This window comes from Onychomys torridus, chromosome 17 (assembly GCF_903995425.1).
Source record: "Onychomys torridus chromosome 17, mOncTor1.1, whole genome shotgun sequence".
Taxonomy (NCBI): domain Eukaryota; kingdom Metazoa; phylum Chordata; class Mammalia; order Rodentia; family Cricetidae; genus Onychomys; species Onychomys torridus.
This window is the reverse complement of record NC_050459.1, coordinates 31,996,027-32,014,037: the sequence shown is the minus strand read 5'-3', so window position 1 is coordinate 32,014,037 and position 18,011 is coordinate 31,996,027. Positions and strand designations below refer to the sequence as shown.

At 36.0% G+C, this 18,011-nt stretch overlaps 1 protein-coding gene across 2 annotated transcripts in view; it reads left to right on the top strand.

Moving 5' to 3' along the window:
* Sgcz (sarcoglycan zeta) overlaps positions 1 to 18,011 on the top strand; it is a 1,055,262-nt gene that overhangs the window by 673,161 nt on the left and 364,090 nt on the right. For both annotated transcript variants that reach the window (XM_036166948.1, XM_036166946.1), the window contains exon 2: positions 1,419 to 1,613. In XM_036166948.1, coding sequence (XP_036022841.1) covers positions 1,419 to 1,613 — 195 coding nt within the window. The remainder of the gene's footprint in view (positions 1 to 1,418; positions 1,614 to 18,011) is intronic.

The window sequence follows — 18,011 nt, the reverse complement described above, 5'->3', positions numbered from 1 at the left end:
TATAAATAATAATAAATATGAGCAAAACTTAAATAAACTATTATTTTTCTATGCAAAAAACATACTATATAAAATTTAAAATGGTGAAAATTTATTATCATATATTGATGAGATTTTCATAGTTTTATCTCAGAAAATAGGCTTTGACTCCTTACCTTTGGTTATAGGTTTCAGGACAGTAAACAAGTTACTTTGAAAATAATTTTAGACCTTTATTTATTTATTACTAAGATATATCATCTTCCCTTTTCCAAAACTGACTTTTTCTCACATCATTACATCAACGTGTGGTACCTGGTATTCTTTTAGGAATCCATATTTTCTCACTTCAATATGTCTCAAATAAATAACCAATGAAGTTCTGAATTAAAGTTTTGGGAATTAGCAGGTGTTAAGGGAGGAAGTATCATTTTCTTCAGTGATGCAGCCATTGATAAATTGCCCTTGGACAAATAGATGACACCCTACCAATGCTTCAGGGTAAAAAAAAAAAATCTAGTTAAACTCAATGGGTCACAGATGAACACAAAGAAAACTTTAGGGTAGGGACTTGCTGGGAGATAGTGGTCAGCAGGAGGGGGAAAGTGGCAGAGGGAATTGTGGAGTGATAAGGACAAAATTCATCACCTAAAGATATGAAACTTAGAAAATTCTAAATCCATATCTGTATATTTGGGAATATAGTTATGTTTTCCTTGCATAGTTTCTTAGAAATAAACTGATGTTTTCAGGTAAATGTATACACTTCACAATTTATGCGCTGTCTTTTCAGAGAACGGTATAGAATCTTGGAAGTGCTTAGGGATGCTGAATCATAAGCACTAGAACTCAATTCTGAGTCTCCATTGACTCAAGAGAGAAAAGCCCTATGTTGGAATAAATAGGTATGCCTAGAAATGGTGTGTGTCTTATGAAAGAATCAACTGAACCGTTGTGCTGGTAACACTGAGGACAACAATTTGAGGGCTGTGGTTTATTTCAGTTACACAGAAATAATTATTTGAGTACTCTATGATCATTTTTTTTTTGAGGTGCCTTATACCATTTATATATAAAAACTAAAGATTAGTTTTATTATTAATTTCTCTCTCTCTTTCTCTCTCTCTCTCTCTCTCCCTCTCTCCTCTCGCTCTTCCGCATTCTATCCCCCCTCTCTGTGTACTCTCTCTCCCCCTGATTTTCTCCTCTATAATATTTGCACCTTTCTTTCTTCCTTCATGGCTACCTCACTGGAACCTCTCCCCACCCCTCACTTTCTCTTCACGCTCACATATCCTCCTACTTTCCTGTTCTCAAACACTTCCCTTCTCACTGTCTTTTTCTTCCTCCCTGCCATCATCACTTCCTTCTTTCCAACTCTCTCCTGCTCTTTCCTCTATCTCTCTGTCCTCTTCCTTCCTTTATCTCTTTCTCTCCAGATGACACGAGAACAATATATACTAGCAACGCAACAGAACAGCCTGCCGAGAACTGAAAATGCACAACTTTACCCTGTGGGGATTTATGGATGGCGAAAGAGGTGCTTATACTTCTTTGTCCTTCTGCTGTTGGTTACCATGATAGTTAACTTAGCCATGACAATATGGATATTGAAGGTTATGAATTTCACTGTGGTAAGTACCACCATGATTTTACATCTATTGCTTTGGGATCAGAGATGATCTAACTTTATTGTCATTTTCAATTGCAAATGATTCATTTTAATCTTTACAAGTATATACCTTTAAGTTTCCAAAGTGATCACTCATGTTACTTTAGAAGTACTTTGAACATATTTAGATTTGATGTGCATATGATATTCATCCTGTTATTTAAGACTTGAAAATTTAGATTATAATAATAAAAGAGTAGTTTGATTCATAAACAACTTCCTATGTATTTATATAATAAACATTAATCAATGCTTGTTATACTTGAACAACAACGAAAAGACATTTTTCAACTTTAATATTCTAAAACATAACTGTTTGGATTATTCTTTATATGTTTGTGAGTCCATTATCTTTATTTGCCTTCTAAGCCCTGGACATTCTCCAGTGATGAAAGGATCATGAATTACAACTGACCTCCCAAGGTCAACCATTCTTTCTGAACTTATGCTTGGTATATAGAAAATAAAAGACAAATGGACCAGAAATGAAATTTTATGATTAGTAATAGCTTAATAGCAAAATGATTCTGGAACTTATTGATGAGTTTGGTTTCACATTACTGAATGTGTATAATAAATCTGTGAATTTGTGACTTACATCAGAAAAACTTGTCTTAGAAAATATCAAGCTTAGGTCGGTTCACATTTTCAGACTGAAGTCCTAAACATTTCAGGCTTCCTTTGAAGCCATTCTGTTGTGTCTTTGCTCACAAGCTCAGATATCTCTACAGTCAGGTAGGTATATCTTGTTACTCACTCTTCTTATTCTCGTTTTCTGCGTTCTTAAGGGTAAATCGAAAGTTGCCTGCTGTGACCTCCTTGAATTCCATGTATCAGACTGGTTGTTTATTACTTTTTAAACTTTACTAGATACTGTTTTAACAACAATAAAAAATCCCTTTCTGACCTTGTTAACACAATATTCTACCCTGAAAGAATCTCAAAGTGGGTAGAGCTAAGCATCATGTCACAGTGTAGGGTATTGCCCACATGTGCAGAAGAAACCTAGGTGTGCAGGTGGCCTAACCCACCACCCAAGAGAAATAAAGTTTCAAATCACAATCTAAGAAACTTTAATCATGGAGAGAAAATAAACTCATAAATGATTCATTTTGTTCTGAGACATTGCAGGTGTAGAAAATAGACATAAATTACAAAGAGAAAACCTGGGCAAGCCGGAAGCTGATGTGTTTTTATTCTTTTCTAAATAAAAAAAATAAGTAAACAAGAAATGTAATTAGAAATTATTTGAATTATATGGTCTTGGATCAAGGCAAGGAATTCTGTAAGAGGTGAGTTGCAGAGATAAAGTTTGCTTATGAGATTCATTGGTAATGAATCCAAAGCACACCATGTTCACTGGCTGGCTCAGTTTCTCCTGCTATTTGGGGAAAATTGGGTAGATTTTGTATTCTGTACTCCCTTTGAACTTTCCCTGATATTTGTATTATTGATTGATTTATTGAATAGTAAATGATACAGTCATACCTCTGAAGAAAATTCTCTCTTACTTCAGTACCAGCTAAACTAGTGTATATATAATGGCACTGTTTCCAACATTATTTTCTCAATAATTTAATGCCAAATAAAACCAAACATATATATAGATATATATGTATATATATTATTGTGTATTACATCTACAAATTATGGGACCTGGTCAAGGTGTCTTCTTTTATTATAAAATTTTTAAAACAAAATATAATTATAGTATAATTGGTATGTATATATAAGTATTTCTCCATAGAGTGTGAGATTAGAATAAAAATAACAACTTAAATATCTTTGAATGAAAGAATAAATAATATTTTTAACTATTGAAATGTAATGGTTTTGTTTCCTCTATCAATTGCCATCTGTCAAGGTTTATGAAAGAACAGGTCAGCTCTGTCACGCTGGAAAGTCTTGCTTCCATGCAGGGGACCACAATGAGGGAATGTTTAGCTTCAAGCCACGTTAGCTTTTAGAACATATTTAAATTAATTAGAAAATACACTAACCACATAATTACATGGCTGTGTGCCTCACACTCCTAGGACATTGCCCCATGCTGACACAAAGCCTACAAAGCCATTCCTGAGTTGTAATTGCAAGCATCACCTGTCTTCAATATTCTTGTAAGCCTTGGGGTTTTAGTCACCCATGGAGCTACATAATTTGAGCCCCAGTTGGCCCAAATTTAAATGCCAGTGTATGGCAACATAGTCTTGGGGTTACTGAAAACTGATTGTGTACTTTTTTCCCCCACATGGTTTTATTTTCATTTGCTGTATTTTCCTTCACTTTTTAAATCTGGATTTTACCTATATTAAAATGGCAAACTGTCCTTTCATTAACTACTAAGCTAGTTAGATATAGTCTCATGCAAACAAAGTTATGATAATGTTTCTAATTACTAATCTACTCAATATACTTATTCATAATTTTCAGAGTTGTTCAGAATTTAAGTCACTGAATATTATTACAGTCTTTAATAGAATAGATTAAGTTAAATACAGTTGACAATACTCAACTAATTTATATTTCTATTACATAGTACAGTAAAAAATGAATATTATGCTTTGCTACTACAGTATGTGTGGATCTCTTTACCCAGTGTCTAGCAGATGCAGTTGTTATACTTTGACAAAGGTATTACACAAAATAATGTGTAAATTATTTGGGGAGTCTTATTGGTCTATAAAAAATGTATTTCATTTTCTTTATAACTGCCACCTTCCATTACATGGGAATATGCAGCTGCTAACATCCTTTATTTGATCCAGGTGGCATGTTATTGTTTCCAAAACATAATGTTTTCAGCACAAAAAGGCGGTTTTACAGCATGTTTTCTGATGTTACTTAAATTACATCATTGTGACTAGTACTACACATGGTCCATGTGATTGATATAACCTTATTAACTCCTGATTCTCATTTTGTGACAAATAAAATCATTCTGTTTATTGAGATGTCTATTAGTAGAAAGCCAAGAAAAAGGAAATGAGTTAATATTGCAAGGTGAAAAGAAAAAGAGAGATAAAAATAATAATTTCCTGGCTATGAGAGTTAATAATAAAAGGACTGAGTCGAAGTGGGGAATTTGAAGCTCACTCTCCCATCATTAGTGGAATCCAACTACAAGAAGATTTCTTGATGTTGATCAGTTAATTGGTATACCTTTGTGGTTCACTATAAATCAAAGAGCCGAGTAAGTCTATCTATACAGTCTTTCAGCTGAGGCAATGTTTTTTATAGTTCAGATTCCATTCTAAGTAAATCAACTTTGTATTTGAAAACAGAAGTTCATGTAACCATGAAGTATTTATTGTAATAATAATGAAAATGAAAGTTGCTGATTCACATCTCCTGCAATATAACTTTATAAGATATTCAAGTAGCTAGTGATGGGGTATGAGGAAAATTTGAAAGGTAAATGGGGGGATGAATGTGTTTATAATATATTGTATATATGTAAGAGATTTTCATTAGTAAATAAATATTTTTTTAAAAAATGAGAATGCAAATGTCATCTACTAAGTGAAAGGGAATCATAAAATCATCAACTCCATGACAGAGAAGCTAACAATACTGCCTGTTGAAAATAATTAAGATAACCAGCTAATGTAGCTTTTCAAATACATACCTGAAGGGTGATATGATTAGCTGAATGAATGATGGCTGAAAGGAAGTCCTAAAGGAAAGAGGTTTGAGTATTTTAGTCATTTAGAATAAAAGGGGACCTGAGAAACCCATCATTCAAACATCTATATATTTCTAGGGTCATTTTTCCAAATATCACATCTCTCTAGACATTAAATATATACTCAAATCATTCTTGTAATGATAGATTGCTAAGTCAAGTTACTGTATGGCATCATTTTTAGTGTCCCCATAATTTGATGTAGTCTCCTAGTAGTTAAGTTCTGACACTACATTCTGGTTCCATTATTTTAATCTGATATGGGTTTATTTTTATTTTTAAATACTTTATTTATTAATAATTTATTAATTCATTAATATTTTATATGAATGTCTATAGAAATTTTTAATTCCAATTTTTCATTAATTACTAAAAATCAGAATAGATAGGGGAGATATTTTTCAGAAAATAAATTTCATCACCTGCTTTTCTTCATTTCAAATATTAAACATTATGTAAGTCCAAGATAACCAATTTTTTCAGGCTGTTTTTTCACTTAATGATCATAGGCCAGAGAGTCGTTTCTGCTTTTTCTGTCACACCTTGATTTCTTTAAGTTACTTTTTCTGAAGTTCAGATTATAAATATTACCCATATTTATTTATGAAAATATCTGAGGGTTTTTCAATCACAGTTAAACTATCATCTCATATTATGTCATTCTTGAGACCAGTAATCTTTTGTCTTTATCATCAGCCTATTGACATTATTCAGTGTTCTCATCAATCTATCTGAAAGACTAAAATATACTTACAATATGGTCTCGCTAGTTATTATGTCCTTTCAAAACTTATTTTCATATTGTCTCTGTGGTCTCCCAATCAAATCACTTTTAAGTGAAATTTTCTATCTTCTTTTAGCTTTTATTGTTATACTTAGTATGTAAAGATGGATACAGATGTTGCAAGTTGAAATTTGAAATAACCACAGGCTTAATTTGCTTTATTATTTTTCTCCTTACCACAGTCATTACAATTAGTGGGTTTATATCATTGTGTTCCCTACACTCAAGACACAATATAACTTTTACAGAACAAAAAGTGCTTATTCCCTGAATGGATAAAATACAATTTATTTACTGTTGTAAATTTCTTAGACTAAATCTCCTATGTTTATTCATCCGATTAAAAATTGGTTTACATTGTAATTTTGTTGTTTGGTTGTTTAATTTCCCATCACAAATGATGATCAAACAAACCTCCCAATAGACCACTATGGATGGCAGGTACACAAAAACCATGTTCACTAAATTCTGTGGCTCAATTACAAGTCTAATAACTTTGACATTTAATGCCAAGTTTTGTTCCCTAGGTGATAGGAGTTTCTTTGATTGTCATTACCAACATAAGCTTTTACAGACAAGGACCAGGTAAACTAACCTTAAACTTAAAATGCAAATCAGGTGCCTTATTTCATGGAGAATCCTGTTATTTCTGTCTATTTTTCTCTCCCTTTCTGTCACAAGTATTATTTTTTGAATCCATGTCTTTAAATATAAGCTTACCCTTGTGATAGGATTTAACATGTTGTATTGGACAATTAGTGACTGTTGGTCTAAACATACTTCTCTTTTCTGCCAGTATCACCTGTCCCAATCATAGTAGAGTACACTAAATCTCAGAATATAGTCAAAGTGCCTTCTATTGGGTCCTAACAGGCATTTAGAGTGTATTATATTCAATCTATGGCTGAGCATTGTGATTCAAAATGGTCCAATTTATATTTCAGAGAGATCTCAGCTTTAATGTTTTTATTTTTTCTCAGTAAAACAGAAATAGAAATTTAATTTAGAAAAACTACTTCAAATTGCAATCTATTTAGTGTTAGGAGAATCTCCTCTCCTTCTGTTTACAAAGGGCATAACTTAGGACTTTCAGTTAAAGTAACTGCTTTCTGTGGTGGGAAAATAAATATAGTCATTATCTCCCAGAACTCCAAAATACATAAGGGATATAATTGTCAGTGAAAATAGAGTTCTTTGAATGTCCAATTATGAGCTGCAGATTCCAGTAGTAAAAACTATGAACATAAAACTTTTCTTCACACACACACACACACACACACACACACACACACACACACACAGACACACTGTATTTTATTTAAATTCAGATTTTTTAAAAATAACACTTTCTCTGTCTTGACAAAAGATGAAGTTATTATCTCCATAGACTAGCAGTTACTAATAAATTATACAACTCTCTGGATCCTTTGTGTTCCTATTTGTTCACAAACCCTCTAGAAATATGAAATCTGACTCCAGATATTAAAGAAGATAACTATGGTTCTAGACTCCAAACTTCTCCTACTAGATCTTCTACCTGCCAATCACTATGAACACAACCACATCAACTACCTCATCATCTAGAACCTAAAATGAATAGCTGGGATTTCCTAATCCCATCATCCCATCAATGCTAAGACTTTTTAGGTGGTTTTGTTGATCTTATTTATTCTTATGTACATAATATGTGTGAATTTTCTCTGTGAATTTGATTATATCTGAACGGTAAAATGGCACACACATGCAAACATACACTAAACAAGCCATATTTCACTAAGTGTAGCCTAATTTATAGTAACCTCCCAGTGAGAGAACTTTGAGAAGTATCAATAAAAGTAGAATAACATTAGAAGCATGGATCCCAAAGCCAACTTTTTTTTTCTTTTTCTTTTTTGTCCAGACCCTGGTGCATCTATCCATTTATTTACTTTTTTATTGTCTGTCTATCTATCTATCTATCTATCTATCTATCTATTTCTGGTGTTACCCGTATTTAAATTGTGGCTCAACTTTCTACTTTATGGAATGGATGTAATATTTTTGAATATTGCCCTAAATTTTTGAATAAATCACAAGTAAGAACCAAAAGTGCTTCAGAAGTATGACACTAATAGCTTTGTCGGAATTGGATATTATTATTGCTTTTATTTATTTTCTTTTTACCCATCCTGAGAGACATAGGCTAGACCATTTGAATTAATTTAATCCTTCCTAATGTGGCTGAGAATGTCATAGTCCAAGGAGCATAGATTGACCAGAGTCAAGGGAAGATGCTATGTCTGGAGTGGGACATCTGAGGGGAAAAAAAAACTATGTACACTATGCTCTTATTCTGTTAACTTTATTCCTCTAAGACAAAATTCTGCCTACACAGTTAGTTACAGCTCCATCAGGCATTCAGGGCAGGAATAAATCTAGATACACCGAGCTCTTTGTCTGTCCACTTTATTTCTCTGGGATGAAATCCTGTCTACATAGTTTCAGTCCTGTCCTGACACTCAGTTCCTCTTTGTTCCCTCTTTTTCTGTTCTCTCATACATAGTCCTGCTAACAACTAAGCTCTTTTGCTTCCAGCCTCATCTTCCTCCTCTGTTTCTTTGCCCTCCATCTCTACTTGCTCTTTACTCCTCCTCGCTCTGATGAACTCTACAAGAGTTATGCCTTACCATCTACAGAACTTCTGTGTTCTTCCCTTCTTACTGGTCATGCTGTTCTTTCTGTCTCTATAGAAAAAAAACAAAAACAAAGAACAAACAAAGAAAAACAAGTTTCTTCTTCCCCTGGCCTGCAGTTTTTTTCCTCCTCAGGAATGTTGCTCCACCCTATCTTCTACCTTGATATGTAAAACTCTTTTGTTCTCAGTCAGTTGCTCTGGAGAACCGCCAGGCCTCAAGGCAAGGGCATGGTCTGAGCTTCATTTGCACAAGAAACAAAGCTGTTCATCTATCTATCACCTGCCTGGCTTTGTCTAGGTTACCTTTTCCAAGTACTGGCCCAAGCAGGAAGGTCACACACACACATTCTATGGGAATTGTGAACACAAGAAATTCACAAGGCACAGCTGAATATTAAGCTGTAGAACACCACATAGTCCATACTAGATGACTTCCCACTTGAGCGACTCTTGGCCTGATCAAAGTATAGTTTTAATACACAGCTGGACTTCTTATAATATATTCCTGTAGCTCGCCACAAGGGAGAATAAAAGAATTTCTGTGAATGCATGTGTGTAAGTAAGTAAATGAATACATTTATCTAGTTGGTACTGATGATGTTCTTAAGGGTTAAAGTTAAGGTTAAGGCTTTGCATCCCGAGGCCATAATTGGCTACTTATCAGGGTGACTTTGAACTACTCTTGAGTTCCAGATTCTTCATCTCTTAGAGAGTTATAACACTATTAATGAAAATGACTATGAAGAGTATAAAATGAATGACCCTGTTTAAATATCAAGTCCATGCATTGTTAGTGGTTAATAAATAAGTTGTTTTACATGGGACATTTTTATGAGTGAAATACCTTATTTATATTAGAAAAGGATAATAAATATTTCTTACATAATTCTAATTTAATTGTCAGACAGTTAAAATACTGTATAAACCTTAAGAGGCAGGTCAAGGGTCAGCACTGTTTTGATTATATTTAACTGTTTGTTTTCCAAGCTAGCATGGTCAAAGGGCAGCTCTTTGGGTTCTTCTGTCATTGATCTGATTCCTTTTTTGAGTACTATTAAAATACATGACAGCTAATTGTCGGTTAAGCAGAGCTACTTGTGGCTGGCCACCGCCCTAGGCAGCCATGCCGATGGAGCGAGAGTGCTGGAGTCACGAGCATAGTTACCTTTTTAGAGCTATATTGGGAGAGAGGGGGAGAGGGAGAGGGAAAAGGAGAGGGAGAAGGAGAGAGAGAGAGAAAGAGACAGACAGAGAGAGAGAGAGAGAGAGAGAGAAAGAAAGAAAGGATCAGAGAAACAGAGAGACTGTGTGGAGGGAAGAGAGGAAAGAGAAAAGGGACGGTCAGAATCCTTATATCCCAGACTTTCACTTATTCTAAAAAAAAAAACAAAAAAACAACAGATAGATGGGAATAGGGGTGTCATTCCTCTCAAAAACTGCTTTTAATTGATTTTTGGACATAGGTTGGCTCTTGGGAAAATGGAGAAGGGGAGTCTTCAGAGGTAGACAGGCATTGTGGGATGCTGTCTGTCATCCATTTGCTCTGGAGACATGTATCCCTCTTGGCTGTGTCTGGGAACCTTCTGTCTGACAAGATGCTGGTGACATAGAAAAAAGCTTAGAGAGAAAACAATCATTATTATTTTGTGTTGGTAGATCTGGCCTGTCCTGATGGATTTTGAAACATGTTAAGCTTTATCAGAGACAGATTGTTTTAAAGCACCTGTTTCCTTTATTAGTTCGGCAACCAGGAGACAGGTGATCAATTGTTTAAAGCATCTCATAGTAATAGATGTTTATATTAAAGTCTTTTTGTAGCACCCAGACACTTTTGGGTCTGGTAGTGTAAGTACCTTTTAGTTGTCACAGCTTCTTACTTGATGATCTTGGATTCCGGTTCTGTGGTGGTCCTGTATCACTGGCTGAACAGTGAGTTAGAACAGGCAACTGGGAAGAGAAAAGCCTATGGTACATGAAAATTTATTTTTTGGGAATTAGGAACAAGGCAAAGTTCATGGCCCTGTATGTATACACATGAGAAACACAGGCAGTAACTTTGAATTGAGACAATGAGCTCTTATCTTAGTTGGAAATCTTTTTTCATTAAGTAACTCTGAAAGTGCAATTAAATCTGGTGAGGTAAGTAAGGCTGTCCTCTGTATCCTACAATAGAAAGAAGTGACATCCTAAAACTCCCAGGACTGAGTCAGTGGCCCTGGTGTCCAGAAAGAAAGAAACGGATCACTTCCCTGCTGCATTCTGGGTTCCCTGCCATGTCTGTAGCCAAGCCTAGGTTTGTTGGAGGTCTTAGCTTGATGTACCCATGCGTCTTGGTGCCTGGGGGCAGTCAGCTGACTGGTTGTCTTTCTAGGCAGCACTTTTAACAAGGCTGTTGATGGCCTGCCAGGGCATTTGCTAGCCTGTGGCCTTTTTCTCACTTAAAACAGGGACCCAACAGCTTTTGGGAGTCAGCGAGTGCCAGCACTTGGCAATTTTGTTTTCGGGCTTTTATCTCTTCTCTGGCACATCTTAAATGCCACAGATGACACTTTTGCCCGTGGGGTCAGGAGCCTTGCTCTCTAGATGCTTAAGTTTTAGGCGGGGAGGTCTGGGGAACAAGAGACAGATTTTTTTCTGTGTCTTAAATTTCTTTTTTCTGATGATTGTTGGCTTAAGGACAGCTTTTGGAAGATCTGCCAGGAGGCAGACTATAAACCAATCCTTTTTGGAAGACTTGTTTGAGGCTATAAGTTGATTTTTTTTTGGCTTAGGAGCCATCCTGACTACTGTAAACTTAATTGTATGGATCCTAGCCACTTTCAGACCTGTCTGTGTTTCTTAAGGCAGTTGAAAATGAGTGGGTGGAGTTAAGGTGAGTTAGGGTGAGAATCTTAGAAGCCACCCAAGCCTGCCCATTTGAGCCTACCCACTGCTGGCAGAAGTCAGACAGAAAGGTTGTACATGGCAGATGCAGAAGTGGGGAAGCAGAAGGGTTTAGAGCTTTAGCAGAAAGCTTGGGGATAAAGTAACAGTTCCCATGACACTGTTAAGTGGCCAGATTTATCAGTACCTGCCCCATCTGCCAAAGTAAGTGGGTGGCATCCGCCCCTTTGTCCCATGGCTATAGCCGAGAGAAAAATAAAAAATTAAAATAACAAACTGGGATCAGACTTCAATCTCGGGCATCCCTGAGAGTGGAGAAAGATATAAGAATCAGCTCACGTCACCATTCCACTTCATCTAGGGAATGTGAGGGCTGCAACTGCACTGCATTTGGTCTACCTAGTAGATCCAAGATGATGTGTTTTTTTGCTTTTTTGAGAAAGGGTTTCTCTGTGTTACTTTGCTCCTTTCCTGGAACTCACTTGGTAACCCAGGCTGGCCTCGAACTCACAAAGATCTTTCTGGCTCTGCCTCCTGAGTGCTGGGATTAAAGGCATGCCCCACCACAGCCAGGCCTGAGATGACACTTTTCTTCTCATCAGGAGCAAAAATGTGCCTGCCATTGCCGGCGCAGCCCGAAGACAATCCCCGGGGTGCAAAGAATATAGCTCAGACTAAAGCCGCAAAAACGGCAGACTTTCTGTGAAGAATCATGGCACTAGCAGGGTAGCTGTATAGGGGTCCAGCAGAGGCAAGGGACACACGCTCATAGTCTTGCTGGACAGGGGAGGAGGCAGCAAGCGGCAGCAGTCAGCAGGTACTTGGTTGGTGAGTCTGAACAGCACCAAATGTTGGTTAAATCAGTGCTGCTCGTGGCTGGCACAGTGCAAGATAGTTAACTTTTAGAGCTTTATTGGAAGAGAGGGGGAGAGGGAGAGAGAGAGAGAGAGAGAGAGAGAGAGAGAGAAAGGATACACAGAGGGCCCACCCACTTTTTAGGCTGGGCCGTCCCAGGCTGATGACTTAATTAAGGTCAGAATCCTTGCATTAATTTTCCTTGTGGATCCCAAAATGGGATATCCTTTCTTGATTATAAACATTCCAAGTTTCTTTAATGGTCACAGTATGGATGAGGCAAGCATTCCACAAGGTTTGTGCCCATCACCTTTGCTCATCATTATCAAGGAGATGAGATTTCTTCCTCATTTTTTTACTGATTGAGACTCTGCATATGTCTAAGATTTCTTTCTTGACAACTTCAGTAGCAATAATAGAGTTAGTTCCCCTGGTAGATGCATTGTCTGTGAATACAGAACAGCTACCATTATAGTTTTCCAATGCTCTGCATTATAGCCTGTAGGGTATACTTTCACACATGAGAGTAAATTTTAAGATGCCACTAGCTCAGATTAAATAAGCATGTACTTTATTTGGCAAGACTGCATGTTTCATTGGCCAGAGATTATTGAGTAACATAATGTGCAAAACTCTGTCATATGCAGCTTGTAAGATAAAGACTGCTGCGAAAGGTTGGTATGTTCTCCCAAGTCATGCTGGCTAGAATCTTGTGGTGCATTTTCAAAGTGAGTATGTGTGAGTAAGGCGCTTTGAGCTGTGGAAGTCAGAGAGCACCTTTGGGGACATGGTTCCAACTTCCTACTTTATAAGGTGTGCATCTCTTTTGCTGCCAGCAAGCCTCAGACTAGCTGGCCCTCAAGCTTCTGACCAACTCTCCTGTCTCTGGATTCCAGATGCCAGAGGCTACATCTGGCCTTTTACCTGGCAGGGAACTCAGGCTTCTACAACTATTATCTAGTTCCAATACTTAGTGTGGCATAAAGTCCAATGTATGCAAAAAAAAATTTCACTCATTAATACCATCTTTACAGAATATACAGTGATTTTCAGAAAGCACATTTTCTCCTCCTGACTGCTAAGCTTTGGACTTCTTGCACGGTGTGTTCCTGGGTATTCAGTAGTTGCGAGGAGACCCCTCTGAAGGTTAGTCAGGACTACAGAGTTCTGTGAACCTTTCTGGGCTGTCATTTCCACTTTCCCGATTCATTCCTCAGTGCATGGCCCAAGGTGCTCACCAAGGAGTGAGGTGGAGCACCACCTTCTGGAGAGAGACTGTGCTTCTGCGGGTGAGTGCCTACAGCCAGCAGCTGCTTGGCTGAAGTGTGGCCTGTGGATTTATTACAGAGTTTATGATAGTGAATGATTTAGTTAATGTGGCAAGACCGCTTCCATTATAGCCCTCTGTTTCCACCTCCTCATAATTTTCTGACAAATTGTCCCTCTCAGATGAAATCTTTCATGCTTAGTTTTAGCCCAACAGTGCATTTTTTTTTTCCCCACTGACTTTACAAAGAAAAATTTAGTCATTTTTACCCAAATTCAAACAACTCCTAAGTGGTAGTATTTTTTTTTCCTGAAGTAAACTATAAAAATTCTGTCATAAAAGTAACTGTAAACAAATGTACCATGTGAAACGTGAGGGTCTAGAATATCAGGTGAGCAACAGGAGAGAAACAAGAATGAAGAAAGCCACTTAGGGCCCACCTGAATAAGATCTGCAGGGCACACATGATACAAGGAAAGAGTCTACTTGGCAAACTGTCTCTAACACATGTATGCAAGCACTTGAGGGCACACACACACACACACACACACACACACACACACACACACACATACAAGTAGGGGATAAAATTAAGCCTTCAACATATTTTGAATGATCTCCAGAGCAAGCCTACTGTTTTCTGAAGAGCGGCCTCAACCAAGGCAGTGAAACATACAGAATCGAACAGTTTCCACAATAAGTTACTGTTGTGAAATATTTAGTATTTCAAGTAAAACAGAGGTAGTACTTGGCATACAGGTATGCATGGGAAATAGAAGAGAACTGGGTAGATTACAATGTCTGTGTTATAAAGTCAATGAGTCTGAATTTTCCCATTTGTCTTTTTCTGTTTTGACAATGTAGAGTAAAGCTCAAATAGAAATAAACCAGCACATACCAAATTGGAATTATTTGCAAAACTGTGTCAAGTAAGTTTTACATTTATACACTGTAAATCAGGCCCAACTGGATTAGGAAGCATTCATTATGATTTGGAATGCATAGCCTGTATTTTCAAAATCATTTTATTGGCTCCAGGCTTCAGGCAAGTTTATTTTGAAAAAACAAAACAAAACAAAACAAAAAAACTTTGGTTCATTTCATTCATAGCCATCTATTCATCAATTTAATAAGTAGTCCATGACAAAATAAATGTTGAAAAACAGTGACAAATTAATACAAATTTAATTGAAACAATATTATATATAAAATTTCACTGTTAATATGAAACAGCATACTCTGAGAATTTATGAACCTAATAAAATAATTATTTTTTTAATAAACTTTACTTTTTAAATATAATCTGATAATTTATTCATATTAAAGAATAATTTCATTGAGCTTCATTTGCATTAAGTTTCAAAACTAAAAGCTGTAGTTTTGCATAATGATTTGACATTAATGTATTTATTATAATTTGCTAATTTCAACATGAAAATATAAGATTTGGGAAATATCATCCTGAGTGAGGTAACCCAAACCCAGAAGGACAAACATGGTATGTACTCAATCATAAGTGGAATCTAGTTATAAAGCAAAGAACAATCAGACTGCAACCCACAGAACCAGGGAGGCTATATAGCAGGGGGGACCCTAGGATGACTGTGGCTTATAAAATAAGTTGTGGTTTTACCTCAATTACTGGACAAGCCTCAATCAAACATTTCACTATTAGGATAAGAATTTATACTATATCAAGCTGATAATAGAAAACTAAATTAATTAATAAAAAAGATTTGTGGAAATAAAGCCAAGAGTATTTTTTAATTTACATTTTATCTTTATTTATTTATATATCTGTAAATTGGGTGAGTGGCCTCTCCATGGGCACCTATGACAGTCAGAGGGTACCTTCAGGGAGCAGGCTCCCTCCTTCTGCCCCAAGTATAGAAGGCAGATCTATAGTAGTAAAGATTGAACAACAGCTTAGCTTTTTCATTGTCTGTTTGTTTTTGTTTTTTCTTTCTTGTGAGTTACCTTGCTCACCAGAGAAATATACTTTTCATTCATAGAATTCATACCTTTATTCACTTCTTCACAGTATTTAAACATAACAATCAACTGAATCCTAGGATATCACTTAAGGGAGGTAACATGGGATTATTTGCCATTTAAGCTATACATGCAATCCTCTTACAATAATCACCCTCTAAAAACCATACTTAGATGTTGTTTTTAAACTTAATGATAAAAATTCTATTATTATTACATAAAGAAATGGATGTATGAATTTCTGACTGCTAAAAGCTAGAAATGATTTAATTACTAACAATGTAGTGCATGTCATTTAATTTTTTCATAACACTTTAGTTAGAGTTTTCCTGCCTGGCCCACAGTCAGGACAAATCTCTCTCACCCGCCAGGCCCATAGACACTCAGAACCAACCAAGTAAACACACAGAAACTTATATTGTTTATAAACTGTATGGCCGTGGCAGGCTTCTTGTTATCTATTTCTTCTAACTTAAATTAACCCATTTCTATTAATCTATACTTTGCCACATGGCTTGTGGCTCACCAGTGTCTTTACATGTTGTTTGTCATGGCGGTAGCTGGCGGTGTCTCTCTCCAGCCTTCTGCTTCCCACAATTCTCCTCTCTGCTTGTCCCGCCTATACTTTCTGCCTCACTACTGGCCAATCAGCATTTTATTTATACAGAGAGAGATATCCACAGTACTTCCCCTTTTCTTTTTTGTTAAAAAAGGAAGGTTAACTTTCACATAGTAAAATTACAGATAACAAAACAATTATCAAGCAAGAATTACAGTTACAATATTAAAGAAGATATTCTATTTATCTTATATTTGTGAGTCTAAAGTTTTATGTCTAACTTATCTTTTATCATAATTGAGGAAATTATAACTATCTAGTCTTCAACCACTTCAAAGACCTCAGAAGGATATAATATTACCTGAGAACCGGGAGAAGGATGCAAGGTCTTTGAAGTATTTGAAGATTACCTATCTATCTGAAATATCTCTGTGTATACCTAGAAGACTTAACTAACATAGCTATGAGTATGATTATCATAGATGACTAATTATTAATCTATTTTTAATTATCCATTATAATTTTAAATGAGCTATACAAACATAATTCATTAAACACGAGTAGAAATATACACACAGTATAACAAAATTAACTTTAAGTTTGTATCAATAGACTAAAATCTATATCAATGTAAAACATTTTAAACAAGTTGTTGCTCTTTAGAAATAAGTTCCTTAATCTACCCTTTCATCCTATTATATCTATATCATAACACCATTAATCAATACATGGCAATTGTCATATTAAAATACTACTTTTCACTCATTCAAAAGTGCTTACTTCTGTATGACTAACACAATATTAAGAGGATGACATAAGTTGGCAATTGCCCATGCAGTTAGATAGAAAGCCTGCATACCTGGTAAACATAGGAAGATAAGTGTTTATCCATATGAATGCCTCTATTAAACATACTTAAACACAGTGGCCATTGATGCATCATGTTATCCGTACTTAAGGTTAACTCTTTGTTTCAGTTACTATTATTATACTCATAAGTTAAATTAACTTATGCAAAGGCATGAGGTACCAAAGGGTGCCACTAGAAGGTGAACACAGAGTTGAGATGCTGCTGCTATTTCTTGTTTGCATTTCATTAAATAGATCCAAGATTACTTCTTATGAGGCAAGAAACATTAAAAATCCTATCATTCCAGCCTTCGTTGCGGTAGCACCCGCACCATGTCGGAGCGAGGAGCTGTGGATCAAAAAACAGAGACAGGAGACAGTGGGTCTTTCCTCTCAGCAGAATGTCGAATGACTTTTATTGAAAGAGGGAGGAAACCTTAAATACAGGCTTACAGCACAATGGGAGAACCCTGGAGGGCAGAAGTTCGCTACCCAATGTTCTACATTCTAAGCCTTAAATATCCTGTTTTTTCAGTGATTCAACATTATTAAAGTGGTTAAAAATGAAGCTATATTTCTTAAGACATCTAGATTCATAATACATAGGTTTGAACAATTGTTAAAATGTTCACATTTTCTCCTGTTTGCACTCTTGCCAGCTGTGTCTAAGAGTTTCTCTACCTTCACCAGCTTTCATTTTCCTGACAATAACTGTGAAACATGACATGAGACAGAATCTCAAATAGTAACAACTTGCATTTTCCTCGTGGCTAAGGATGCTGATCATTTTTTTTCAAATATTCTTGGTTATTTAT